This window comes from Sylvia atricapilla, chromosome 13 (genome assembly GCF_009819655.1).
Source record: "Sylvia atricapilla isolate bSylAtr1 chromosome 13, bSylAtr1.pri, whole genome shotgun sequence".
Taxonomy (NCBI): domain Eukaryota; kingdom Metazoa; phylum Chordata; class Aves; order Passeriformes; family Sylviidae; genus Sylvia; species Sylvia atricapilla.
The window spans coordinates 3,266,532-3,292,760 of record NC_089152.1 but is presented as its reverse complement, the minus strand read 5'-3'; the positions used below and the strand labels follow the sequence as shown (position 1 = coordinate 3,292,760).

At 42.5% G+C, this 26,229-nt stretch overlaps 1 protein-coding gene across 1 annotated transcript; it reads right to left on the bottom strand.

Moving 5' to 3' along the window:
- Positions 1–317: 317 nt before the first annotated feature.
- Positions 318–26,229, bottom strand: CERS3 (ceramide synthase 3). The gene is made up of 10 exons (XM_066328253.1): positions 26,007–26,229; positions 24,414–24,531; positions 22,363–22,481; positions 18,831–18,888; positions 17,917–17,967; positions 16,940–17,032; positions 16,579–16,707; positions 14,893–14,999; positions 13,454–13,610; positions 318–881 (listed from the first exon to the last, which is right to left on the bottom strand). Exons 1-10 carry the CDS (start codon positions 26,213–26,215, stop codon positions 750–752), a joined length of 1,173 nt encoding a protein of 390 aa, XP_066184350.1. The 5' UTR covers positions 26,216–26,229; the 3' UTR covers positions 318–749.

Below are 26,229 nucleotides of genomic sequence, written 5' to 3'. Positions count from 1 at the left end.
TCCATTTCCCCACTTCTCTCCCCTTCTGTTCTAACACTGGGCCGAAATGACTGAAAGACATTTGAGAAGCCTGGAGCAAAATGGAGAATTAAGGCTGAGTTTTGGTGTTTTACAGCGACTTCTTTGACACAATATTTCAGCTATCTATCACTTCAGAGAAGGACTATATTTCTACACTGAAGCCAACCCGTCACAGACAAGTAATTTGAATTCCTCCATGTTCGCTTCCTCTGGCCTCTAGGAAATGAAATATAACTCAGAAAAATACCCATTTTGATGAGGGTTTAAACTGAAAAGTAAAGATAAAATGCTTCAGCACTGTGAAATTTTTCCCACATCGAGTAATTCTGGTTCCTAATGGAGTTCAGACTACCTACCTACCACAAAACATCTGTGATTTAAATTGTTTTTGATGAAATATATCTTATATCAGATTGAAAAACAACATTAGAATCAACGGGACACTAAATTACTTGACTCTCCTGAGCTTTGCCCTTGTGGAGCACTGTCAGTCAGCAAGTCCAAACATCTTTCCACACACTCCGCAACGATTCCGAAAGTGGGTCATTAACACATTTTGTCATGTTATGCAATTCCTCCCTCCCCCTCTAAACTGGGCTTTTTTCCAGGTCCAGTAGCCAACAATAAATCAATCACAGTCTCTCACAAGCCTTTTGATTTAAATCCTCTCCTGTAGGTTGGGCTAAAAGCAGAGCAGGAATCACTGCAGGAGGTGAGGCAGGACAGGGCTAGTGGTGACTGCTGCTTAGGAGGTGTTTGCTTGACCCACTGCTGTTCTTGTTGCCGCTCTTTGTGGACTCCTCTTCAGTGTCTGTAAGAGAATCTTCCTCCTCTTCATCACTCCGTTCATCTCTCAAGTCCTAGGGAGAAGAAAGCACTGTGAACATATTCTACTGCCCCCCCAGAAACATACCCTGCCCCCAAAATGGAGGCTGACATCCAAGGGGAGATCAATTAACAACACTTTAAGTTTGCAGAACCAAACGTTCTTTAGACAAAACTGCTTCCATGACCTCGGCCCAGCCACTTGACCTCCTCTTTTTCATTTCTGCTTCTCCCTGTAAAGAGTGACTACTAATCCCTGGGTGAGGTGAGATTAATTAACAGCTGTGAAGTGCAGGGAAGATGAAAAGAATATTGTTTAAAAGCAAAATATGATGAATTCACTCACCCAAACACAGGAGCTGAGAGGCTGCCTGCTTCTGACAGGTGTAAACTAAACAGCGATGAGTTGTGCCAGCATCTCCTGGCACCAAATTTGCTCAAAGACACTTGCTGACCCTAAAATGCTCTTTCCTGCTCAGTGGTGTACACAGCACATCAACACTGGCACAGGGGAGGCTGTGTCTGTACAGCTGTTGTGCATCTTGGGCTTATCACCCTGCTAAGGGAACTGCCAGGGAGGAGGATGGCTGCTCTGTGAGCAGGGATGGAAGGGGTCAGTGGGGTAGCCTAGCCTCAGGAAATTCCCTCCCAGCTCCATAGAGACAGCTCCCAGCATTTGGCAGTCATGCTTCATCCCAGACAGTCAAAAATGGAAGCAGTGAATGTTACCACCATGCAGAGAAAAGTCATCACATCTACCCCGTGTGTTAAGGGACAGGTGAGACCACACTGTGCTGTTCTCAACTCCTGCCATAACCAAAGGCCCTACAATGTGTTTAGAAGTTTGTTTCAAACAATCAAGGCTTCAGCATCAAAAGCCCCAACACCCCTATTTTCCCTTCAGTGCCACAAGAGCAGCACCTGCCTGGAAGACTTTCCACATCATTGGATGACCTGCTCCACAGACTGAGGGCAGGATGCTCTAGTTAGAGATGTTGTACATCCAGAAAACACTTCCTGATCCCTGAGAACAGGCACCACGTTTTGTGTCCTTTTGTACTGCAAGATGCTGGGTCTTCTCCTCATGACAGAGCTCTGCCTTCCAAGCTGTGTGCTGGAGCTGGCAGGAATGTCAGCACAGACAATCCCCTGCCTGCACAGCTCACTAGGACTACTCCATCATGGATAAATCTGCTCTCATGTCATCCACCTGGACCTCAGCTACACAGGCAGAGGCTGCTCTCGTCCCTGTGATGTGCCAAGGTCAGAGCAGTGATGCAGGGAGGAGAAACCAGGGTTGTTCCTGCCCCTCCTGTATCTGCTCTTGGAATGAACCAACAATTCCACTTCCTTAGCGTGCTGCTCTGAGGCCTTTCTTAAGCACCAAATTCATACAGAGAAAATAAGTAACAGCCCAGTAATAACTCATCCAATTTCAATCTCATATCCCTTTATTTATTACACTCCTAGTAAAAGGTATAGGGCTAGAAAGCAAATTAAAGCCTGAGCTCTGGCTCATCACAAACTATAAACTTCCTGGAGATTTTCTTTTGCTTTTTCCCTAACAACTTACAAAGGGTATCAAAACAAACAAATCTTACTGTAAATACTGTAAAATAAACTTGGCATACCTTCAGTTAGAGAAAAGGCAAGACAGCCTTTCCCACACAATTTATGAGGTTCTGGCTCTTTCAGATCACCTCACTCCCTCCTGGTATTTTTGCCATTTGCATTTGCAGTAAAAGACAAATGCTGAGGGGGTGGGGTGAAGATCGTTGCTTTTCTGCCACCAAAAATGTTTCAGAAAGAAAAGCAAACTAATCCTGAGCAGTGTCTGATGCCAAATCCACTGCACTCCCTGGAAGTGCTCTGGTCTCCCTGAGGCTGCACTGTGGGCAGTGACAGGGAGCAGCACTTCAGGACTCACTGGGAATAATGTCAGGGAAGTCGGTGGTATTTCATTTGGAGTCCCTCCTTGTGCTGCACACAAGTTGCTGGTGCTTAAGAACAGCTGGCAAACTGCTCTGCTTTGAATGATGGCCAATATGTGATATTGATTCCTGTTTCCTATAGGAATGAGCTGGCATTTCCAGCATGGAACTGGAAACTCAGAGTTGGCTTCCCAGATTTAATGCTGTCAAGCTGGATGCTCTGATTAAAGGCATTATATGTAGTAATTAAAAAACATGCCGTGTTTTTTCCAGCCCACTGTAAATCCCTGCCTTTCAGAGAACATCTTGCAGATTTCAAAGCAGCAGAATTAAATTTCTTCATATTCTGAACTAATCACTGCAAATTTTCTTAATTCTGGGAAAGAGCGTTACTTCTGAAATCCTGATATTAATCAAGAAAAATGCTGCGAAATTAGACCTAATTTTTATAATATTTTGTGATAATAAACTTGCTTCCTGACCAAGTGCCTCTGCAAATTCCTGCTTTAGGAGAGTCTGGCCATTTTTGTCTGGCTTGTTTAAGTGACAGAACTTGAAATAGCAATAGCTTCATCTGTAACTGGAAATCCAAACAAACCTGTCTTTGCAAACTGTTTAACAGACCATTACAAATATATTAAGATATCCTAATTGAAGTTTGTGCCTCTTAACTTTGACCTTCTAATAATAACAAAAATTGTAACATTTCTAGGATTTTCCCTGCTTTAATACCAAGATGTTTTCTTGGAGTCCCTCACATCATATATTATACTCATGTTTTCCAGCTCAAAGGCTCTGCTCTGACTGTCCCTGAGCAGCAGCAGATGAATATACTATCAGGAACACAAGAGCTGGCAAACTGTAAATACCACAGCTGAGGCCATCATTAATACTCAATGCTTTAGTTTAATGGCATCAACTGCATTTATTATACTTCAGCTGGTTTTGGGTAACAGACAAAATGGATGTGTACATTTTCTGTTCTGGATGACTAACCAATTTAATCTTTCTAAATGGATGAATGGTTTCAAGGTTTATGAGAAGCAACACTAATGCTATAAAGTCTGCAAGAGAGCTATTTGTAGTGAAGCCAAAGCTGCAAACTTTTATAATCTTTTTTCCTTTTGTTTAACCCTTCCACCTGCTGCTCAGTCTGCCTCTTTTAGTTAAATGAACCGTATTTCTTAAGGTAGTTTTGGCTTCTTGCATTTCACTGCTGTTAGAACATGTATCATTGAAACCATTAGCTCTACATGAACAGTAAAGGACCTTCTAAGCGACTTCACCATGGAAAAAAAGAGTTCTTGAAGTTGAGATGAACAAAATTCATGGGCCACCTCCCAGCCTCTTGTAAGCAGAAAAATACTGCTCAAATCTCCATCTAAACTAACAGAGGATTCACTCCTAATTGTACAAGTTCATGTCTCAATAAAGCACTCAGAGATCCCTTGCCCCTTGACAAGCCCTTGGCCCTGCACTCTGAGGAGAGCAGCAGAAGGACACGGCAGTGCTGACAGCTGATGGCAATGTTGGTTTCCTGTCCCCTGGGCTGGTGACACCGTGGGAACCTCACTGCTGAAGTGGGGCTGGGCAGACACCACCCTTCCCTCCTGTCTCCCTGTTCTGGGAATGTGGCATCTTTGTCCAGTGCACACTGAGGTCACACTACTCTGAATCTGCCACAGCAGGGTAGTTCAACGGGAAAGTGTAAGAGCAGAGGGAAAGACACCGCCAGGCAGCACCAAAACCACAAAAATAAATTGCAGCAGCGTGGATTGATCCTACAAACAGAGAGGAAAGCTTAGCACCATGCCTCTGCTTTCTCAGAAGGGGAAGAGCCCCTGCTAGGAAATGTCAGCTCCCTGTGAGGGTGGGGAGGCCTGGCACAGGTTGCCCAGAGCAGCTGTGGATGGATCCCTGGAATTGTCCAAAGCCAGACTGGACAGGGCTTGGAGCATAGTGGAAGGTGTCCCTGCCCATGGCCTCTCCCAACCCAAACCATTCCATCATTCCAGCTGTGTCAGTGGTGGGAGATGTCCCAGGCCGAATTCACCTGGTGGCATCAACGGTGGCTCCAGGCTTCTCAGCAGCATAAGAAGATTTCAATTTGGCCCGTGACTGGACAAGACTACAACCCATTAATTGTTTGGGCTAAGCATAGTTTACACCCACACAGTTGACTGGATTTCTCCTACCAAGTACTGATGTATCAAAACAATTCAGAGCTGATTCCAGAATTTTGTTTTCTGATCTGATTAAATTTAGATTTTTGGACTTTCAAATACTTGTTCTTAACATTTAGTTGGAATTTTCTGACTCTTAAATGTATCTTCTATTAAAATCAGAACCTTATACCTTAATTCTACCTTAAAAATATTTTCATTTAAACATCCAAAAACACATTGACTAGATCTTGAGTTTTCAATGTAAAGACAGTAAATTCCACAGCACCTGCACATATGGAAACAGCTTGAAGTACAAAGATGAAAGCTATTAGTCAGGTCAGCAACCACTGCCTCAAATAAAAGAGATAATAAACAAGAGAGATTATAAAAAGTCAGTCCAAATAGATAGAAGGGAGTACTTTTCTAACAAATAATACTATAAAGTTGATGAATCTCTGAGTTCAACATGTTGTATTCAACATCAATAATTCAACTCAGCTGACATATGACTTAATAAGTCTTTACTTTCCTATTGAGACTAAGCAATATACATTTGGATTCAAGCAAACTCTTCTGTATTTCCAGCCTGGAAGATTTTATTGGAAAGTATATTTCCTTTTTCAGCTCATGCACACTAGGCAACATAAATAATGTTTATCTTCCATGGATGATGCACAGTTGGACTCTGCTTTCTACAGTTTTTAAATGAAGATGCAGACTTTCTTAGTTAATTGTGTTGGACATCTTGTGGCAAAAAGTCCTCTTATTTATTTTAATCTATCTCTTCTGAGTAATACCCATTCCCCAAGCCTTCCACTGACAGTTTTCAGAGGAAACTCAATGACGACTTGTAAAAAACCAACTAAAAGTCCCACTAATTCCACAATTATTAAAAACAATAGCCTTATAAGACTAGATGTTGCTACTAGGACACGTCCCTGATTTTGAGTGACGGGGATCAATTTAACCCCAAGAAAAGCTCACTGGTGGTGTCACTCAGCACAGCACACCTGGAGCTGGGGCTGCAGTGCCCCGAGTGTGGTGAAGAACTGTGTCATTGTTTACAGCTAATCAGGTTCTCAGTGGTTCCAGCCGAGTCTGCTGGCTGAGCTATTGAAATGCACGGACTGAACCCCGGCCTTCGGGGCTTTACGATAATGTCAAAAGCCCAGGAGGTACCGAGTGAGTCATAATGTCCCACTGCTTTTTGAATTATTCCAATTTTAAATCCACAGTTGGCAAAGAAACAAAGAACAATATAATAGGCATTTGATGCTGTTCTCTATAGTGAACTTTTTTTTACCCTAGGACAGAACTTGCTTTAAGCCAAGGAGTTCAGTGCTATGAACTTTTATCAGAACATGCACTTTTACTCCTTAGAAATGCTGTTTTGGCTACAAACCAGCTGATCAGACACTCGTGCTGTTCTCAGTGAGGTATGATACTGCACTCAATTAATGTTTTGAAACAACACAGCTGCTGAAGAATATTCCTGCAGAAGCCTTGCAGCATTGAGGACTGAGACCACAACACACAGGTATGTGACAGGCACTTCTGCCCAGCAGGGCCGTTTCTCTACATCTTTAGAGACCATTCCATTCCTGTTGTGCTGCATCTAAACTTTCTATCCATACTTAAACATTAATCTCATTTTCAGCTGCCTACCGAACAAGTAATGGGTTTTTTTCTATATTCATATGGCAATACCTGAAATCATTTCCATACAGTCCTTGTAATCACCCTGGTATCAAGGCTGAGTTTGGGATACTTTAAATAGCACCCAGTGAGCAAAGTTTTATGCAGTTTCCTTACTGAGCCAAATGATAGAGACAGGGACACCATTCTTCCTCCACTGGTTACAGAGGGACCCTGGAAATTGTGGTAGGCACAGCCTAAGTTACACAAGGTAAATCCCACCCTGGAGCTGCCTCACACCCATCCCCTGCTCAGGGAGCCTGCAGTGTCCTGTGCCTGATCAAAACTCACTGCAATTGTGTTACAGAGGACAAACTGCTCCTTTAAGGGATTTCCTCCCTTCTTGACATGTAATTGTGATTATGGAGCCCTCCTAGGGAAACATTATCTTTAAATACAAGACAGAACAACTTTCTTGCTCAGTTGATATTAACCTATCATTAACTAGCTTTACTTCAATCTTTTTTAGAATCGATTCACCAGACTGGAGTTCAGTAACTCCCTCTGAAAATATAAGAATTATTCACCTCATAACACAGTCACAATTCAAACCTCTGCAGAATATATTAAAAATAGTAAATGAAGGCATCAAAAGTTCTGTAAAGGCTTTAGTTTGCTCTGTGAATTGATTTTTGGCAACTGGAAAAATAAATACATATGCACACTATTACACATATATAATTTTTATATAGGTGTCTATATAAAACTAGCAAGAAATGGATCATTTCATAAAGATCCTGCTTGAAAATTAAAAGATACAAGCAGTTAAAATGAGAAGCCAGAAAACCTGTCAGCAAATGCCCTTCCGCGAACAGCGAGGTAAAGCAATTAATTTTAGAGCAAAAACTTCACCAACATTTGTCTTTCCTCTGAGTTAGGAACTTGCACATCAAAAGAACCCTTTGGATGGGGGATTTACTAGAAGTGGAGCTGCCTTGTGCCAGGGAACACGCAGAGAGGGGCGGGGGTGCTTGTTTGGCCAGATCCATTGCTGGTGAAAACTGACACAGCCCCATTGAGCCGCGCTCACTCCTACCAGCTGAGAGCCTGGCCCCAGATCAACCCTCGGGAATGGCCAGGCCAGGCAGCCTCAGGACTGCAGGGAGGCTGGGGTTTCTATTCTTAGAGGCACTGGTCATCTGCAGCTCCTACTGAATTCAAACTCGGTGACTTTGGAAAGAGCAGAATTTTATGGCAGCACATCAGAGTTGTTTATGGCTCGGCCAACGTGAGACAGGCAAGGGGAGCATCCACACCCCCAATTTGTTGGACTCTGGCCCAGGGACTGAGGCTGCTCCTGCACAGTCCTGTGTGTGCACAGCAGGGCTGTGGAAGGGTACTTTGCCCCAGGGCTCCCACCCCAGCATTTCTTTACCACCCATCTATTACAATCAAATGCTCACTTTCTTTTTCCCTGCAGTTTCTCATTACTTCATTCCTCCACAATGGTCAAAACAGCTTTTAACCCAGGTTTTCCAAGTTCTACCTGATTTTTATATAATGTTCTAGTGAAAAATATTGTGGAATTATGGGCATTCTAAGCAGAGTTAATAAAAAAATAATTAAAAAAAAATTCCAGCAAAGAACATCGTTGCTGTGTTGAAACCTGAGAAGTATATTTTAGTGTGTGGAATAGAATAGAATAGAATAGAATAGAACAGAACAGAACAGAACAGAACAGAATAGAATAGAATAGAATATATTGAGCATATATAACACACCTCCCTGGAAGTCACTGCTCAGCAGCTGACCCATTGAGAATCTGGAGTAAATGTAAAGATTTAAACAGAAATCTGCCTTCTAACTCTCAGCGCCAGGAAAACTGGTTGAGGCCCCAGAGACCAAAGAGTGCTCTTGGATCGGCACAGTGGAGAAGAACTGGTGGCTTTTCCTCTTTCACAGGCTCTGTTGGGCTGCACACTTTGACAATATCCATGGCTGGGGGCAGCCTTGACTCCACATCCCTGGAAGGGCAGGCCTCCAGGGCTCCTCAGCTTCTCTGCTCCTTGCCCAGCAAACCTCAAACTCTCCTGTGCTCCTTCTGCTTGCCTCCTACCCTCCTCCCTCAGATTAATTTGGCAGCATCAAGTGAGACATGTAGCCAGGCTCTGGGTTTAAATAGACTGCTGGAGCAGAGTGGGAAATATGCAGATGAAAGAAAGTCATAACAGGAAGTAATTTCCCTTTACTAGGGCACGAGCCTCCATGCTGCTGACCTGGCTGGCTAACTCCCATCTCCAGGCTGTTAAACAACTCATGTCCCCAGGGCAATCATTTTAACCAACTGGGAAGGCTCCCAAATTGACTGGTTTTCATGTCTAAGAGGGAAAGCTTTCATTGGCCTATTTTGTTCCCGTAGTAAGCCATCCTCATGAGAAAATCTGCTATAAATATTCATCTGTTGAGAACCAATAAATTCAACTTCTCCCCAACCTGTTTTCCTTCAAAATGGAGAAGAAGCAACCCCGACTAATCTAGATCAACCTGTCTTATATTTGTGCTAAACCTCCACTGAAAGAACTCAAACTCCAAAGCAGAACTGGCCTCCCCAGTCTAGAAGAGAACAACAAAATATCCAGGAAAAGCTTTTCCATAACTTCCCAGTTCCAGTCATGAATATGTAACTCACTATATTATCATTATCCTCTCAACTGTATTGCTGCTTTTAAAAAGCCACTTGGAATTAAGACAAGTGCACCTCTAGATCTGTTTTCCCAGCACCCCAACAGCCATTGGGCAGCACAGGTAAAAGAAAACACACAAAACACACAAGTAAAAGAAAACAAAATCTCATGTGCCACTAGGTTAGGAAATAAACCTGTTCTCTAACTCCTGTAGCATGGCATTTTTCTGAAGTAAATGACTTCTCACTGAATGTGCTAATTCTCATTAAAAGTCAAATTGTTTGATGTAAGCAGATTAAGCATTAAAAAAAAGTAAGAGGAAAAATGCTGCAGTAGAAAAATGATGGCTGGGAACAGCAGAAGTATCATAACAAGCACTTCACAGCTCTCATTTCGACCCAAAATAGAATTTTCTTATCATTCTCAGTTTCCCCTACTCTGTTTACAGTCGTTCTTTGAACACCAACTCTCACTGTTGCCTTGGGAATTTGGGCCAAATAAGGAATGAACAAACCATGGACAAGGATACGCCCAATCAGTCTTTAAAAAGCTTCCCAAGGACAAAATGCCAAAGGAATATTGAACATAGGATTTTTAAGAGTGACAAGTCCAAAATCCTGATCTACAGCAGTGCAGGGTCTTTTCTGCTTCAGGAAGAGGAAGAACCACAGTGAATCCAAGAAAACTGCTGCTGCTGACTCCGAAATAACAGCAGCCATTAGTGAGCAGCTCATTGCCTTCCTTGAAGGTGGTCTGGTGGTGGCAAAACAATTACAAGAGCAGGAAAACCTATTCCTGGACACATTACAGTCTGTTAGAAACCTGCCATTACCCTCCACTGATGGACTTTGCATCAGCCCTGAAGTATCTGAGACATGTGGACATCATCCTCATTTCCTACAACTTACACACATTTTTCAAGATTTAAAGCACCGTAGTCTCAAAACTTTAACTCGGTGTGTAATGGGTTTAACATATATTTTACATCTTAATTTGCCATAATAATGTGGCTATAAGCTGCTGTCATTCACTCCCTTTTTCTGACCTTGGAAATAAAATGTTTAATCTCCACGGGATTTTCCTGGCGAGATGTTTTAAATCAGTGCATATGTACATACTTCTCTATATGCTTTTTCAATTTTCCTAAAATATTCTCATATGTGCAGACATGATGACTAGACATGTTTCAGTGGTGCTTGAAACTTGATACAAGTGGGTAATTTAACCATGTAATTGAACAATATTACAGAAACACACGGAGTTTCCTAGCAACAAAAGGCCTTGGACATCAAGATGGCAGCCAGCAGCTAACATTGCAATTGCCTGACCTAACTTGAAAGGAAATTACACTGAAGAATGTCCTCCTTCCTCTCAAAGCTGAGCTGGTACATGGGTACAGGTCTGACCTCAAAGGGCTTTTCTTACAGGCCTTACTCATCCACAAGGTCACAAATGTCACATGAGAAAGGACATTTAGGGAACATTTATATTTTCCAGAGGTAAGAAAAATGGATTTGAAAAAAAATTCTGTACCCCCAAGTTTACCCTTATGACAAATAAAAGGCTTCTTAATGTGAAGTAGCTGAGTACAGCTGAGCTTGTGGATGGAGAACTCCCCCTGAGTGCCAAGGGAAAGGTGGCACAAGTCCCATGAGGCTGGTGGCCACCACTGCTGCTCTGTGCATCCAGTACCTGTGCCAGAGCATCCCATGGCTGGGAAAACAGGACACAGAGGGATGGCAGAATATCATCTCCCTTCTTTTCTTCTCCCTTGTTTTCAGCCATCTCTCGCTGCAGTATTTGGGAGGAGGAAAAACACAAGATTTTTAGTCCAAGTTCTTTTTGGCTGAAGCAAGTTAGTTGCTGAGCTGTTATCCCAGAGGGCTGAGGAAAACTGTCCCCTCTCTTGGTGCAGGGGGGAGGTGACAGCTGAGATGAAGAGCTTCTGACCAGTTACTCTCAGTCAAAAGCCATCTTCTCCTCAGGGGGAAGAAGAAAGCACAGAAGAAGCCACCAACTCTCGAGGATAGAGTGACCCCAAAACTCCAAGACCAAGGCACAGAGGGCACTGAAAAAAATTCCTTACACCCTTCTATGCTCAGAGCTTCCTTCAGTTAAACAACAACAGAAGTCTCTATACCCATTACACCATGACTTCATTTTTCCATCTGAAGTAGCTAACTGTTGCTTCAAGAAAAACAACAAAAAATTGCTAAGTTTTCATTCAGAAAACAGGCAGTCCTGGGCAGAGAAACAAACCCCTTCTAACACCAGGATGATGGTCTACTGGTATTTCCCTAAAATAGCAGCAGCTATTTGTGTGCAGCATGTCTATAACAAAGATGTTGGTATAAAAACGCTGCCTTGCCAACACCATTCTTTTCAACGTTGCCTTTCCAGCTCTGGAGGCACTGGCTGCTTTCACAGCCAAGTTTGCCACTGCTATGGAAAACAGGCTGCACATGCAAGCCAGCTGAAGTCATCCAGACTGAAAAGGGCCCAGGCTGCTGCTGCTACCACTGTAAAAATGTTATTTGGAAACTGTCCTCTCAGAGAGCTGTATAAGGAATCAAAAATCCGCGGTAGGGACGCAGGCTTGGTGCTTTCCCATTTTTTAGCAGTGACGAACACAACAAAGGTCTTATCTCAAAATAAAACATTTCTGCCCCTTACAAAGGCACATAAACAGGCAGGGCAGAGTGGCCTTATAGAGCTGGTCCTGTTCACCACTGCAGCTGAGCACCTTCTGGCACTGGGCTCTCAGAACCCCAACCAGTGTGGATGGAGAGCCTTCCTCTGCCAAGCCTTCCTCTTCCTCAGCTGGGATGTCTCTGCATTCATGGGAGGGATTGTGCACAGAGAACAAGGATATCACAGAGACAAGGCCAAAATCACAAAAGAAAACAAGAAGCAAAGCACTTTACACCTCAATATGGCCAGAGATAATGCAGTAATTAGTCAAACAGACAAAGGACACACAAGAAATACAAGATTCTCACTGTCTAAGGGAACACAGAAGCCTGTTTTAGAGGCAGAGAAGCACTAACCATCTTCTCCACACATTTGTCCCTTCTGTGCTGCTGTTTTATGTCTTACAAGGGCTGAGTTTGTAACTTCTAGGGCAGATGTTGAGTCTCCCTATGATACCCAGCTGTCTGTTTGCATAAGATTTGATGAAATCCAAAACTCCAATAATTACAGGATGGTTCCTGTTAACACTCAAACAAGAATTAAATACAGTGAGAAAGGAATATTTCTATTTCCTTAAGATGCTTCACAGCATAAACTACTTCAGATAAAAGGACAGTCAGTTTAATTAAGTTTTTGTTTCCTGAGCTTCAAAAAAAATTACCATTTTTCAACAGTACAACTTAAAATTTGTCTTAACTAGAAAAATATACCTGTCAATACTTGTGCCAAATCTTAGAGACATTCTCCAAAGTCCTTCTCTTAAATGCTTTTTGCTAAATATTTTATCTACCCTGCACCCCACTGCACATTTCAAGGCACGGGACCTTGTGAAAATGTCACTAATTCAGGCAGTCAAACGAGACATAAACGGCAATTTTCTTCAGAGTTTTTTCTCATTTGAGTTTTCTCTTCAAGGTAAAAGCAGATTAGGCAGCAGCAGACTTGCACTGTTTCTCTGCTCCAGCTGAATATGACAGTATTTCATTGAGTCATAATATAATACCAGATATGCTTCATTTGGTTTTCATGATCCAAAACAAGTGCTCAAGTTTAGGTGACCTCAGATTTAGGCAAATCTGAAGAAATTTAAATATTATAGAAATGTTGTAGTCAAAGCTCTCATCACTCACATTTTTCTTGGTGAGTTGCTACAAAACCCAGTGACAAAAGATTGCTTTCACTCAGAACACAGCCTGAGTTCTGGAGCACCTTAGGGCTTTGGTTTTTGGGTCAGCTCATTTCTCATTTCCTATTTATCCAAAACATCAAATACAAGCAAAAAAAACCCCATTCTAGCTGAAGTCTTCATATCCTAACCAAGACATTGGGTGTGACAATGGGAGGTGCAAAGAGTGTTTGAACACCTCAATGCTTTGTACAACCCTCTCAGAAACGCTGACTTGAAAGGTCAGGGAAACAATAAAATTCCAAGTAAGTCTATTGGAGGTATTGGCATCTGTTTGATACGTCACACATCTTTCTGAAGAAATAAATTTCTTACCTTTAGGAAAACGAATCTTTTCAAAATCCTGAAAATTAAGTAGCCCCAATATATATGCAAGCCTTGGAGGATTAATAGCATCCCATTGAATAAAAAATATGCTATGACAGGAGTTGTGGAGTAGTAGGTAGGCTGGTATAGTGTGGCACGAAGAATCCTAAAAAACAAAGATAATTGTTATGGGGCAAGATCTCTTCCTTATGCTATTTACACTTATTTCTAATCTCATATTCCAAGCTGATTAATATTAAAAAGCTCTGCAAAGATGGTAGATTAATTAACAAGCCCTGCCTTAACTAGATTATGCATCTCTGTTGAAATATAGACTTCAGAAGATGAGACATTCGAGTCTGGCATGAAAGTATTCTAAGTGAGGTTAGAAAAAGTCCCTGTTTTTCAGATCGTCATCTCTGTGTGGTCTAGATACTGTGCAACTCAGAGCCTGCCTATGCCTTTTTTTAGTGTAAATTCTCTCTAATCTGAAATCCACACTCCAGAGGAAATCCTACAGGCTTTGCAACAGGGCTTTTCGTTAATTAACATATGTTTTGTCCATCTTCAGACTTCACTACTTCTATATTATTTGGGGCTTTTTGAGCCCCTTTAATCTCATCATGTTTCGCTTCCAAGCTCAAGAACTGAAGAACAAGAAACTCAGTGAAGCAAAATGACTGCAGATCACTTGTACAGTTAATTAAAAAAAAAAACCAACAATAAAATAAAAGACATCAGCATTTCTGAAAGAAAATACTACAGGAAATTAAAGCCTTATGTTGATCAATGTTCAGAACTATTAATTTAACCAGCTTGAGTCTCTGAGGGTTTGTCCATGGGCAGGGAGGGGCAAATTAGAGCTGTGAATGTGAAACACATTAAACACTTTTTAGAAGATAAACATGTTAAGCACCCATGTGGATACTCCAAAGCAGATTAAATCATAGCACTCCAAAGCCGTGCAAGTGTTTAGCAGGTTAAGATTTATTTGTGCTGACTTCATAAATTAATTGGTTCACCTAAACTTCTCTGAGTGCTCCTCATGTGACTGAGGTGGGCACTACCCAAGGACTGGGTAGCAGAAAGAAGGCTCTAAAAAAAAACCAAATTAACTACAGTCAGGTACTCTGACTTTGCAGCTACAGCAGAAGGGGTGGAATGAAAGGGAAAAGGATTTCTCCTAGTTAAGGAGTTCAGTCCCATTGAAAATGCAGTTTAACTACTACTTACAAAACAAGTTACATAACACATAAAAGCTTTTACTTCGGTTCAAAAGGCTTATTTAAAATTATTTTTATGTAACAATTTTTAAAGAAAATGGCAGCTTTTTGTCAATTTTCTCAATAGCACAATTTTCAAGTCCTTTTTCCATCACAACCCACATGAAACTTTCAGGAGGAGTGGGAATGAGGTAAAAGCCCGTGACTGGATTAAGTGTTGCTTACCAAAAGGGAAACAGGATCATCCTGGTGATGAAGAATGCAATCGAAAAGATGATAAACAGCATGTTGCAGGTTTTCTCCCAGCGAGCATAATTAAACATTTTGGCTGCCTGCAGTGGATAAAACCCCCCAAACATATTATAAATATTGTCTGAAATAAATTCTGCATTTTCATAAATAAAGACTCATCTTCCACCCAAGCAGGAAGAGTATTTCCTCCCAGTTTGACATGTAAAGCAATCATTTTACTGATACCTAATAAAGCAGCATCAGACCAGATTCCTTGTTTATATTTCTCCTTTTATCTTGAAGGAAAGGACTCTGCAAAGCCTAAAGAGCAGCTCTCAGACCAGAATATAAAGCGTAATGGAAACACAAAGTGCTCTTTAGAACAGAGGTAATTTATCATTTTTCTACCAGATTCCAAACAGACTGAATTCCAAGAGAAGCTGCTGGCTACACCTGCACATTCAGGAGTAGCAGTGACCCCTCAAATGCAGGTGTTCTGGGACATGCCTCTTACTGACCCTCCTCGGGGCCTAATTCAGCTCCTGTCTTCTCATAGTTGAGAGCAGGAGATCTCAGTGCTGGTCTCCATCCCACTAATAAAGGCTGTAATGCTGCTTCTCCCCTAAATGAACTGCCCAGCTCTCCATGCTCCATTAGGAGCCACCCTGAGCAAAGTTTTCAAGTGTAAGCAAAGTTGCAGGTGCCTAGCCTACGTTTTAAACAGCACTTTGATTAACTTCTTTTCTTTTCCTCCTTCTTTTGAGTGGCAGGGCTGGATTAAGTTGTTCTGGTACTCAGCTCCATTTTCCAAGTGCTGTCCTACCAGTTGTCAACTCAACTGCTCGTAAGGTCACACAGTTAATTGGACCTAGGAGCAATTCAGGATTAAAAGTAACCCAGCAAGAAAACCTGTTTAATCTGGACCAATCCCAAGTGCACAACCCCACAATTAGTTGTTCTGATACAATAAGATAGAGTATCAGGAATATAAATGGACAGGGACAGATAACAGCCTACAAGGGCTGCTTACATTAGCACTGCCACCAAGAGAGGTGATGAAACTGTGCTCTCAAACCTGGTGTAATAAACTCAGGGTAATTCTAGTGAAGGAAACACTGTCTTCCAAGAAACCCAGAAGTGACTCTGATCACAGTGGTCTGTGCAGGGTAGAACACTTCTTGAACACTTCTTAAACACTTCTACTGATATTTCATGCAGGGAAGAGACTTTCCCTTCAGTCCAGGAGAAGAAACTTTTCTTCTGTCACAAGATACCTGATACAGGTTGGACCTGATGTCAGAGATCTTTTCTAACCTCAGTGATTCTGTGATGCTGTGGACAGCCTGATCTAATTTTATCAGTGAAACAAGAATAACCCAGGGAGGCAGCTTTATTTCCAGTTCCTGTTCTATACTGAGGAAGTTCTCTTCTGCTCCTTTCTCATAATGGATTCTGTAACAAAGCATAAATTACCTGGAAGCTCTTTTTTATTTCACGAGTTACAAATCTGCAAAGCTGTGTCCCTGTGAGGATAGGAAGGGATCATACCAAAGTCATGGCAAAAAGTTTAAAATGTCACTGACACCAAAAGCAAAATCTCAACAACCAAAAATCTCAGGCCAGGAAAAAAAGAAAAAATAAATAATAATAATAAAAAAAGAAGCTGGATAGCAGGGTTACCTCGAGCCAGAAATCTGCAGTGTCGTGCACAAAGATCACCAGAGTTCCGAGCCGCACGTAATTGCCACACCAAGAGCCGCTCATCAACCCGATGGCTGCCAGGTGATGAACGACGTGAGCCATAAAATCCTGCGAGGGACAGAAGAAAAAGAAAGGTGAAGCGGATCAAGCAGAGCCCCTGAGGGTCTCGGACTTGGCATTCCCAGCCGGGATTCGTGCGCCGGGCGCCAGACGCAGACTGATGCTGCCCTCAAGTGGCTGCTCCAAATCCGGCTCCAGGCGTTGCTTTTCCGTACAAACACCTTTTTCTCCGCTCACGGGAGCACACAGGTTCCAGCTCCAAACAAGCACAAGCACTTGCCTTGCGTTTGATGTCAATCCCAAGGGTAAATATGAGAGACCAGTAAAACCCGATCTCGGCCATGTAGTACCAGTACTGGGATGGCAGCAAGGTCTGTGATGAAGAAAAACACAGTTAACTCTGAGAATAGGGAAAAGTAAATGGCGAGTGTGATTACTTCTTTTTTCCTTTCCTGACTTCTGCTCCTCTGGTGAGTCTTGCTTTAAAAATTAAGTTAAATTAAATTCCCGTCCTGGGCTTCATTAAGAAGGATGTTCTGAGAGCCAAGTATTTTAACCTTTGCTCAGCTCGAATTCTCAATTCCCACAGTTCCTCCCCCACCCCTGGATTTTACCATGCTTTTTTTCCATGTTTCTGTCACATGCAGAATCCTTCTGCATTTAATTACAAACAACTGCAAATAAATCCTCTCTGTTTTGGTGAACAATTAACATTATAAACTGAAATGTCAGTTATTTATGCTAAAATCCCATGGATCTGCCTACGGGAGAATGGAGCTTGGCTGCTCCCTTGGGTAAATACATTTCTCAGGTGTGTATCAGGAGCTGGGAAAACTCAGCTGGGAGGCAGAATTATTTGTCTTCCTGGCCCCTGCCTAGCACAGGAATAAGAAGGCAATGGGATGAGGCAGAGTTATTAAAATAAGAGTGCCTTGAAGCACCACGGGGCCTGGGGCAGTGCAGGAGTTTTGCACCGAATCTGGGAACACTGATAATATCTCCAGTGAGGAACTGGTGTCCCGGGGTGGGTGGAAATAACAGTGGTCTGGCTGGAGGGGGAAGCTGCAGCACAGACAGATCCCAGGGAAGTCCTTCAACAGTCAACAGCACTTCCCAAAGAAAAGGCAGGAGGCTTCGGTGCCACACCTCTCTAGGTGGTGCCCGTGCGGAGGGAAAAGGCTGCTGTGGATTACCCCTTCCAATGGGGAAATACCTGGAACGCCCGGAGGCCGCTGGCCCGATGCCAAAAAAGCTTACCTGAAATGGATAACCAACCCACGTCTGCCAGATGTCGTAAAACCAGGGTTTCTGGGGAAGACACTTCAGTCAGACACTGCTCAGCTCAGCAGTAATTATCATCTTAACTCCAAATCTTCACTACTTAACATCTCCCTGAGTGGAGCAGGCTAAGAAGCTGTAATCCTGATAACTGTTCTCCACCAATTTCTAAAGGGAACTTACATCTCAGATTTATTATATTGTTCCCAGCTTTTTGGCTTCTTTTCAGGACACCTGAAACGTTCCAGTTCACAATTTCATCATCCAAAGCAGTGGGTGTGTGTTTTATTACTGCAATTACTCAAGATATGTTGCCACAGTGATTAAATTTGCTGTGTTTACCAGTCACACACGGAGCAGGGGTTGAGGATGATAAACAGTGTTTGGGGAGAAGGGCCAGATGAGCAGAGACACGCCGGGATCTGTCCCGCTGCTCGGGGGAAACATTAATGACACCCCAGGCAGGGCTCACCGAGTTACAAGCACCATTCTCTCTGTTATTCCCAACTTCTGACTCAGCAGCAACACCTCAATAAATAGCTGTGAGCCCCAAAAATGCTGCCAAAAAAATAGGTTTATGGCCTCCTCTGAGGAAAACCTGGCCATGTGATGCATTTGTAGGTGTTAACAAGGCATGTTGTAAAACCATCTGCGTGACTTCTTCAAGCTTGCCTTAAAAATACTGATTACTCATAAATTCCTTTATCATAGAGGGTCAAAAGTTAACTTAAAAATTAAATCTCAGTGCATATTGTAGCCCATCATCCAGATTACACCCACCAAAGGTCTGACCCACAGAGCCATTGAAACTGGAGTCTTTCAATGGGATTCAAGAAAATGTAGGAATCATTTTGTTAAAAACAGAGTATCAATCATTCAAAAAATTAACTTACATCATACAGAAATATAAATCCAACAATGGAGGATGTCAGATAGAATGAAAATCGCCAGCTGCAAAATTGAAATGAAAAAATAGGAACAAACCATTATATTTTGCAAAGATATTGTCCTGGGCCAGAATTACTGCAAATCATTATATATCACAGACAATCTTCACATAAATGTGGCCTCACACTCAAAGTTAAGGATTGCCACATATTAATTGTACCTGAATTATTAATATTTAAGTATTTAAGGTTTGATTAACTGCTAAATTAGGAAATTCTTTTACATTATCACAATACAGATATTCTAATTGTTGTGATAGCAGTAATTTTCCAGCCAGGCTTGAACTGATCAAGAGAATGACTACAGCAAGTGTAATAAGATTTAATGTTTGAGAACACAAACCTTTTTTCCCGGGTTCATTCACTTCATCTCCCTCAACACCAATTGCTGACAACAGAGGAGCCTTATGAATTATTATCATCTACTGGGTTAGTTTACATCTTGCTAAAAGGTCTCAATTAACTACAACCTCCTCTTCGACTAGGTGTGCCAGAATTTAGCCTGATCTAAGCGTTTTGTGCATCAAATGGATATCCAGCAAGGCAGATAAACCTTCCAGGTTTGCACCATCGGCCTGCTAAGTCAGCAAAGAGAAAAAGCTCGAGCATCTCCGTGAACTGTGCTGTTGCTTTTACGTGTCAGAGCAGGGCGTTGTGATTTGGAGTCAGCAATCGGCTCCTAATGACTCTGGAGCCTGCGTGGGAGGTTTTGTCCCTAGGACTGGGTGTGGCTGCAGCTTCAGCCCAAGCATTCCCACTCCCACCTCTACAGGTGATGGAAAACTCCTTCCTTTCCACTCTAACCCTCGGCACGAACGAGCCTGACCTTTCCCCTAAGCAGCTCTGCAAGGCCAGTAGGAAAACACTGCAGGACTTCACATGCAAAGAAAAGTTGTGACCACAGACACATGGCCCCAGACCTGGTGAGAAACTGTTCTAGAACAAGAGGTATCCAAGCAGCTCCCAGAAAACCTAAACCCACTGAAAAGGAGTACTGCACCAATGGATTGAGAGATGTATAAAATGAGATTGTGGTCTTTGGCAAGCATTAATGAAGTGCCAAATGAGAGAAGAGGAGGAGAACCTGTTTGGTAAAAGCAGCCCCTCCTTTCTGAGCCCCACATCCCCTGGAGGCTGATATTCCAGGAGAAAGAATGAGATGTTCACAGACTGAGAGAGTGTTTTATGAGAAAAACAACAAACAAAAGATAAGGACGTGGAATGTTGGAGGTGAGACAAAATAATGCGTCTCACACCTGGGAAAGAAGTCAGGAAAATAATTATAAAATTGCCACTTGATACACATGTGATAAACAACTGTTTTTCTTCTCAACTTGAAACTGCCTCTCCTCAGATGATTTGAAAATAACCCTACACAACAAGCACTGCATGGACAGGAAAAGCACAGAGGTACATGGTGGAAATTCAGAGAGCAAATGGAAGGGGAGAGTGGAACCCACAAGTAATACCAGGCTCAGAGTTTACCAAGAGGTACTGGAAAACACAACACTGTGGCTTGGGAGACAGACTTTACACAGGGGCTGCCTCTGCCCTCACGCCTCCCATTCCAAACAAGGAGGTGTGAGTGGTGCAGTGGGTATGGCAGAACTTGATTCTGTGTTGATTGTAAAGTGCAAGTGGTTTTCTGAATTGGATTCAAAGCACAGAGCACCTACAAGACTGTGCCATTAGTCCCCAGCCCTACAAATATATCCTGAATACATCTGGCAATAAACAGCACTGCAGATGAACTCATTTTATGTGCAAGACTGCCAGAGCACTGCCTCATTTTGCATTTAGCTGAGCACTTTTATGAATTTGGTGACTAAAACCTGAAGTAAAACTCATCAAAATTCACCAAATTTTACTCAAGTGCCTTTTAAACTCTGATCCTGGCCACTACAGAGAGCACTGAACAACAGCTATGCAAGAGGATTTTCTGGTTTAACTTCAGGATTTTTTTCTCTTGAACTGAATGTAACAAAAAGAACTTAGTAGGAGAAGTTAAAGGCTGGTAAGTCTTATAGGGCAGTGAAGGTTTCATGCAAAGGGCTTCCAAAACCCCAGTGTTGCTTAACTGGGAGCACTAATAGCCTAAGTATGGCTTAGATCTGGCTCATCAGATTTTCCTCGTGATTCAGAAAAAAGATCCTGGAGATTGCAGGCTTTCAAAAAATTTCATAACGCTCATAACACTGACTCTAGAGTGGAATAATTCTGTTCCTCATTTTTTTTTTTTGCCTAGAGAATGATATTCAATTAAAGTCACTGACAAAGAGCAGAGCAAGGTTCACAAAATTGCACAAGAGAAACCTGTTTGCTTCATTCTCACTCAAGCTGCCAAGCAAGCTGGAATTTCAGTCTTCAAATGTGTGTTACTGGAGACAGGCATCCATGGCAGGCAGGTCTTTTAGCAAGAGCATGAAATCTTATTGTCACTTGTGAAACCAAATTAACTGATCCCCAAAACAACAGCAGACATAAACCATGTCAGGAGAGTTTACTCAACTCAAACTTCAGAGCCATACCTCTGTCTGTCATCTGGATTTATGTCTGACAGAGGACACCACTAAATCATCACCACATTGATCAACATGGAAAATAATCTTGATAAAGTACTCAACTTTGGGCTCTGTGCTGTACTTTTAACCCTCATTCCTTAAGCTGATTCACAGTAACAGAGGTTCAATATTATAATCAGGTGAATTTTTGCCAATGTAATTATGCTAATGAAAGCCAAATACACAGAGCATTTGAAAGTGTTTTACACTGGTACAGTTAATGTCAGTACCCAAAAGGGATGAGCTGTGCCCATTTGGAGATTTGCAATTTGTATGAGATTTTAGATCACACTTAAAGTGTTTAGGTATGAGGAAGTTCTCACACATAAGTGAAAAATTATATGCAGGAGGTTTTGAAACTTCTTACATATTCATTACCATCACTCAAAGCTGCTCACTGGCCCACTCTCAGCAGAGTTTGAGTTCCTGTTTCACACAGTATCCCATGATCAAGCTGTGGCACCTGTCCCTTAGTCTGGATGCCACAAAAAATTCCTGCTCTTGAACTGACTTTGGTACACATGGCAGCATCCCAAAATGAAGGCATGGGTACAAACAAAGCAGGGTAAGCATTGTTGTTCCCCTACAATTACTGGCAGACAGGAAAACATTTTCCTATTCTTTGCATGTATTTGTCTTACACTTTGTACCAGGAGCCTTCAATTCCATTATTCCAGAAAGAAGCAAACTGTAAAAGATTTTAAGGTGGTTTTTCTTTCCAGCAGAAACAATTAACCTAAACTTTTAAGCATCATTTGGAGAAATGTTACTAAATCCTTTCAACTTATTTGTGCATTCAGAAACCAAAACCCTCATCAGGTAGACCCAGCCTTCTGGAAAGGGGAGACCTCAATAATTTTTTTTTTTTTTTCTAGAAGAGTAAAGCAATGATAACCAAAAGCATTGTCTTTCCTTACAAAGCTTCCTGGAATTTCTGGAGCACTGTTGGTATCTCGAGGTTTCGCCGTCTCCTGAACCATTTCTCCACCAAATGGACAGTGCAGTTGCACTTTTTGGCAAGGCCTTTGATCTCTGACTGCAAGAAATGGAACAGTGTTAGCAGTAGATGCACTTCAATGTCACTTTCATTTATTTTGTACTTCACAGAGCAGCTTCATTGTTGTAAGGTCCTCACGTAAAAATATTACCAATATTAAATATGCATGGGGGGGTAATGTTCACAGAAACCCTGGATTTTTATTTATATAAATAAAGCAGGCGCAAAATGAACAGAACCACAAACTGTTCTGTTGCCTTTCTGGTCACTCCTGAGAGTTCCAGAGATGCAACTTTTACTGTTAGATGAGAGCTTGGTCAGGAGGGGGAAGTGCCATGTATGAACACATGTGGACATGGCACCTAATATCTTACCTATAATCATAAATATTAATAATTTGTTTATACATGAGTCTCACAGATGAAAAGTGGCCTAGAATTAAAGTGACCCGAGCTCTGTTCTCAAATCCAAAGCAAGTCAGTGTATCTGCCTGAGCAAGGTCCAGCCTGCCCCCCTCCAACACCAGAAATAAACTGGGGGTGGAGCAGGGCCTGGAGCTGCCTGTGGCCATTTGGGTGCCACACCTTGGGGTCTCTGCATCCTCTGTGCTCCCAAGGTGGCCAGGCCAGCCCGTGCCCAGCACGAGGCAGTGCCCCACCTGCATTTCAGGGTCCCCAGTGCCCCACCTGCAGCAGCCTGTGGGCTCCCTCCCTCTCCCCCCTCAGGTGCAGCAGTGTGGGATGACCTCCCCAGGGCAGCCTCAGGAGCAAAGAGAATGTTCAGCTCATCCCTGAAAAAGTTCTTTCCCCCAAGGGCAGGATATAAACAGTGAGGGGCAGCAGCGCTGCCTCCACCGAGGTGAGGCCAGTCCAGGTAACCTCCTACCCTCGAGGAAACCTCTGGAATGTGAGAAAAGGCACCTGAGCTGCCAGCGAGGGCAGGAGTGCAGACAGCTGCTGTGTCCAGCCCACGCTGCTGGACCTGAGCTCTCCACTTGCCACGCAGGAATAGCAACTCTGTTCCCATACAACTGCCAGCCAGGCTTTCCCAGGCACACTGGTCCCCAAGCTGGACACCCAAGGGAGGCAGCCTGAATCCTTCCCATGCTCTGAGGGGTGTAAAAATGCTGTGCTTCCTTTCAGAAATCAACTGTCCAACGGTACTCAAGCAGAAGGAAGGAATGAAATTGAGACTGGGATACTTGCCCAGGGAGAGAAGAGCTTGTGTGTGAACACCCATACATCTATTCCTGATGTTATCAGGCAAAAGACACAATAAAAGAATAGCAGAGTTAGGGATAGGATGCCAAGTTCTACTATCAATAATTATCAAAATCTCTCATTACTAGAAAGCACATATTTCTTTTCAAAATCAATGTAGGAAAACTGCAATTGTTTGGGAACTGTAGTCAGGTAAGTGAATTTCCTGAGGCTGCACTCACAGCAAGGTACCTGCCTCCCATCAAAACCAAGTTGCCTCATTTTTGGGGGTGACAAGCATTGGCTAGTCTATTTTCCTTGCTCAATTTTTAAAACAAACAGCATGGTAACAGGAGGATTGCTTTTCTTTCTCACATAAGTATGCAGCAACATAATGGATCAAAAGGCTTCCATGCCAGTATTCTGATATTACTGCCTGCAGTAAATATGACCCTGCTTTCCAACAACAGACATCAGCTGAAGTTTCCTCCAGGCAGAATGAGTTAAAGATGGAACACTAATCTTTACTGGAAATATTATTAACAGTCTAACCTAGAGCAGCATGCCAGAAAATTAAACATCTTAAACATATTTTCTGTTTCAGATGCCATATACCCTTGTCAGCAGAACAGCAACAAAAAACCCAAATAAATTAAGTCATCTGTCAATCAGCTGGAATTCATCCCATGATGTCATTGCTGAGAGCTGATTGAAACAGTAAGAGTGGGATTTTCCAAAAGCAAAACGACTTTGGAAGAATGAGAATCCTTACTTGGGATGGATGTCTTGAGCACTCCCGGAAATAACTCTCTAACACAGGATTAGGCTGTGGCTTCACACGTCTTACATTCTTTATGCCCAAGGCTTTTGCTAGAGGTCTAGCAATATATCTGAAAAGACACATCAGGAAAAGCTTTAGAAATACAACACAGTCACAAGACCTTGGCTGTTCTCATGCCAAGAAATGAAGAAAACAAACCTGATACAATTTAATCTGCCATAGAATGTGCCAGTGGAATGTGCACTGGGAAAAGGGGATCTCCTTCTGTCTAATCCCAAGAGGGAACCACAGTTTATCAGCAGTTATGTAACAAAACCCAAGGACTCCAGTTTGTGGCCATGAAATGCTATAAAACTCAAGGAAACATGCTGGCTCTTGTGTCCAGAGAGGTGTTGGAGGTGAGTGAAGGGAGACTGGATGTTCTCACGTGAGCTCAGGGATTGCTACTGGGCAACTTCTTCCCAGTGGCAAAATCACTTGGCACCTTCTTCACTGAGCAACCCCTGCCCATGCTGGATCCAGACCCTGAGACTGATGGATTCTCTCTGCCTTCCCTTTTCCAACCCAAATGGCTGCAGAGTGTGCCAAAGTACTGCCCTCCTGCTTGGGCAGGGTGCTCAGAAAAGCCCCCTCCCTCCTGCTGCTCTCAGCCATTGATTCCTCATTACTCATAGCAGTGGTCAGCTTCCCTCAGGCTCACTGCAGCCAGATGTGTGGGCTAATCACCCTCAGCAGTCCCTTCCAACAGCACTGGGCAAGAGTTTGCTCAGGAGACACTGGGAATGGTTATAAACATATGATCCAAATTACTTCTGATTTCCAGCATGAACGATCTTATCTGCTTCTGGTTTAAGTCTGTCCAACTTACGACATTCAAAATTTCCTCATTCTGTCCTGAAATAATTATAAAAACCTACTAATCACATTTTTTTAGAGGAAAAGGAAAAGAAAGTAAAGCAAAAAAAGTGCAAATAAATAAGTCAAAACACTGCAAATCTTAACATGATTGTAGCTTTCTTCTGTGGAGCCAACCTCTACCTGTCCCCTAAGATTCCAGCTGCAGAAGCAACCTATATTTTGGTGCCAAAGTGAGGAGAAAAAAAGGGAACCAGCTTTATTAGATCTGCATAAAATGTTCACATGAAACTTTGAGATCCCTCCAGTCTGCTTAGCTTGGCCACAGAGAGACACCTAGGATCTATCAGCCTCACACAAATGTTCTGGTGCAGGACCAAATGAGAGGTTTGGTCGAGAGGAAAAATCTCTCCATCCTTCCATTGAAAGAGAAAAAGGAAATCCAAATGGTTTAGAATAAATTGTATCTCTACTGAAAGGAGATAAACAGAAGTATCCAAATGCTGTTCTAGAAAAGCTGGATAGGAATACTTTCCTTCTGGATTGGACCACAGCCACACATACCTAATAATGAAAACATTTTTCACCTGCTATGTTATCTGCACTAGATCTTTCTAGCAAACCACCAAGTAATCCTCCTTTATAAAACATAACATTGATCTCCAGATATCTCATTTTCAGCATTAATGAGGACTAGCATCAGCATCAAATTGCATTTCTATGTCTTACCTTTCACTGAAGAATCGGATGATCAGCAATACAAGAGCATATGGGATTGTGGCATACAACTGATGTGGTTTGGGAAAGACAAGTCCATCACGGTCTACAAAATCTGCCCATGTGCAGTTGATGGGCATCCAGATATTCTCCCACCAGAACCAGCTGTTGAGTGTCTTTAGTATGTACGCCATGCTGGGTGAATAAAGAGAGAATTTCATTTATTCCTCATGCA

What these genes read in the sequence shown, in the direction of transcription:
- CERS3 (XM_066328253.1), bottom strand. Translation starts at nt 26,215, where the DNA reads ATGAAATTCTCTCTTTATTCACCCAGCATGGCGTACATACTAAAGACA. An exon ending in GCTCAAGACATCCATCCCAA is followed by an intron (nt 22,482 to 24,413) that starts GTAAGGATTCTC and finishes CATTTCTTGCAG; the next exon opens with TCAGAGATCAAAGGCCTTGC. An exon ending in ATGATCCTGTTTCCCTTTTG is followed by an intron (nt 13,611 to 14,892) that starts GTAAGCAACACT and finishes TTTGTTTTTTAG; the next exon opens with GATTCTTCGTGCCACACTAT.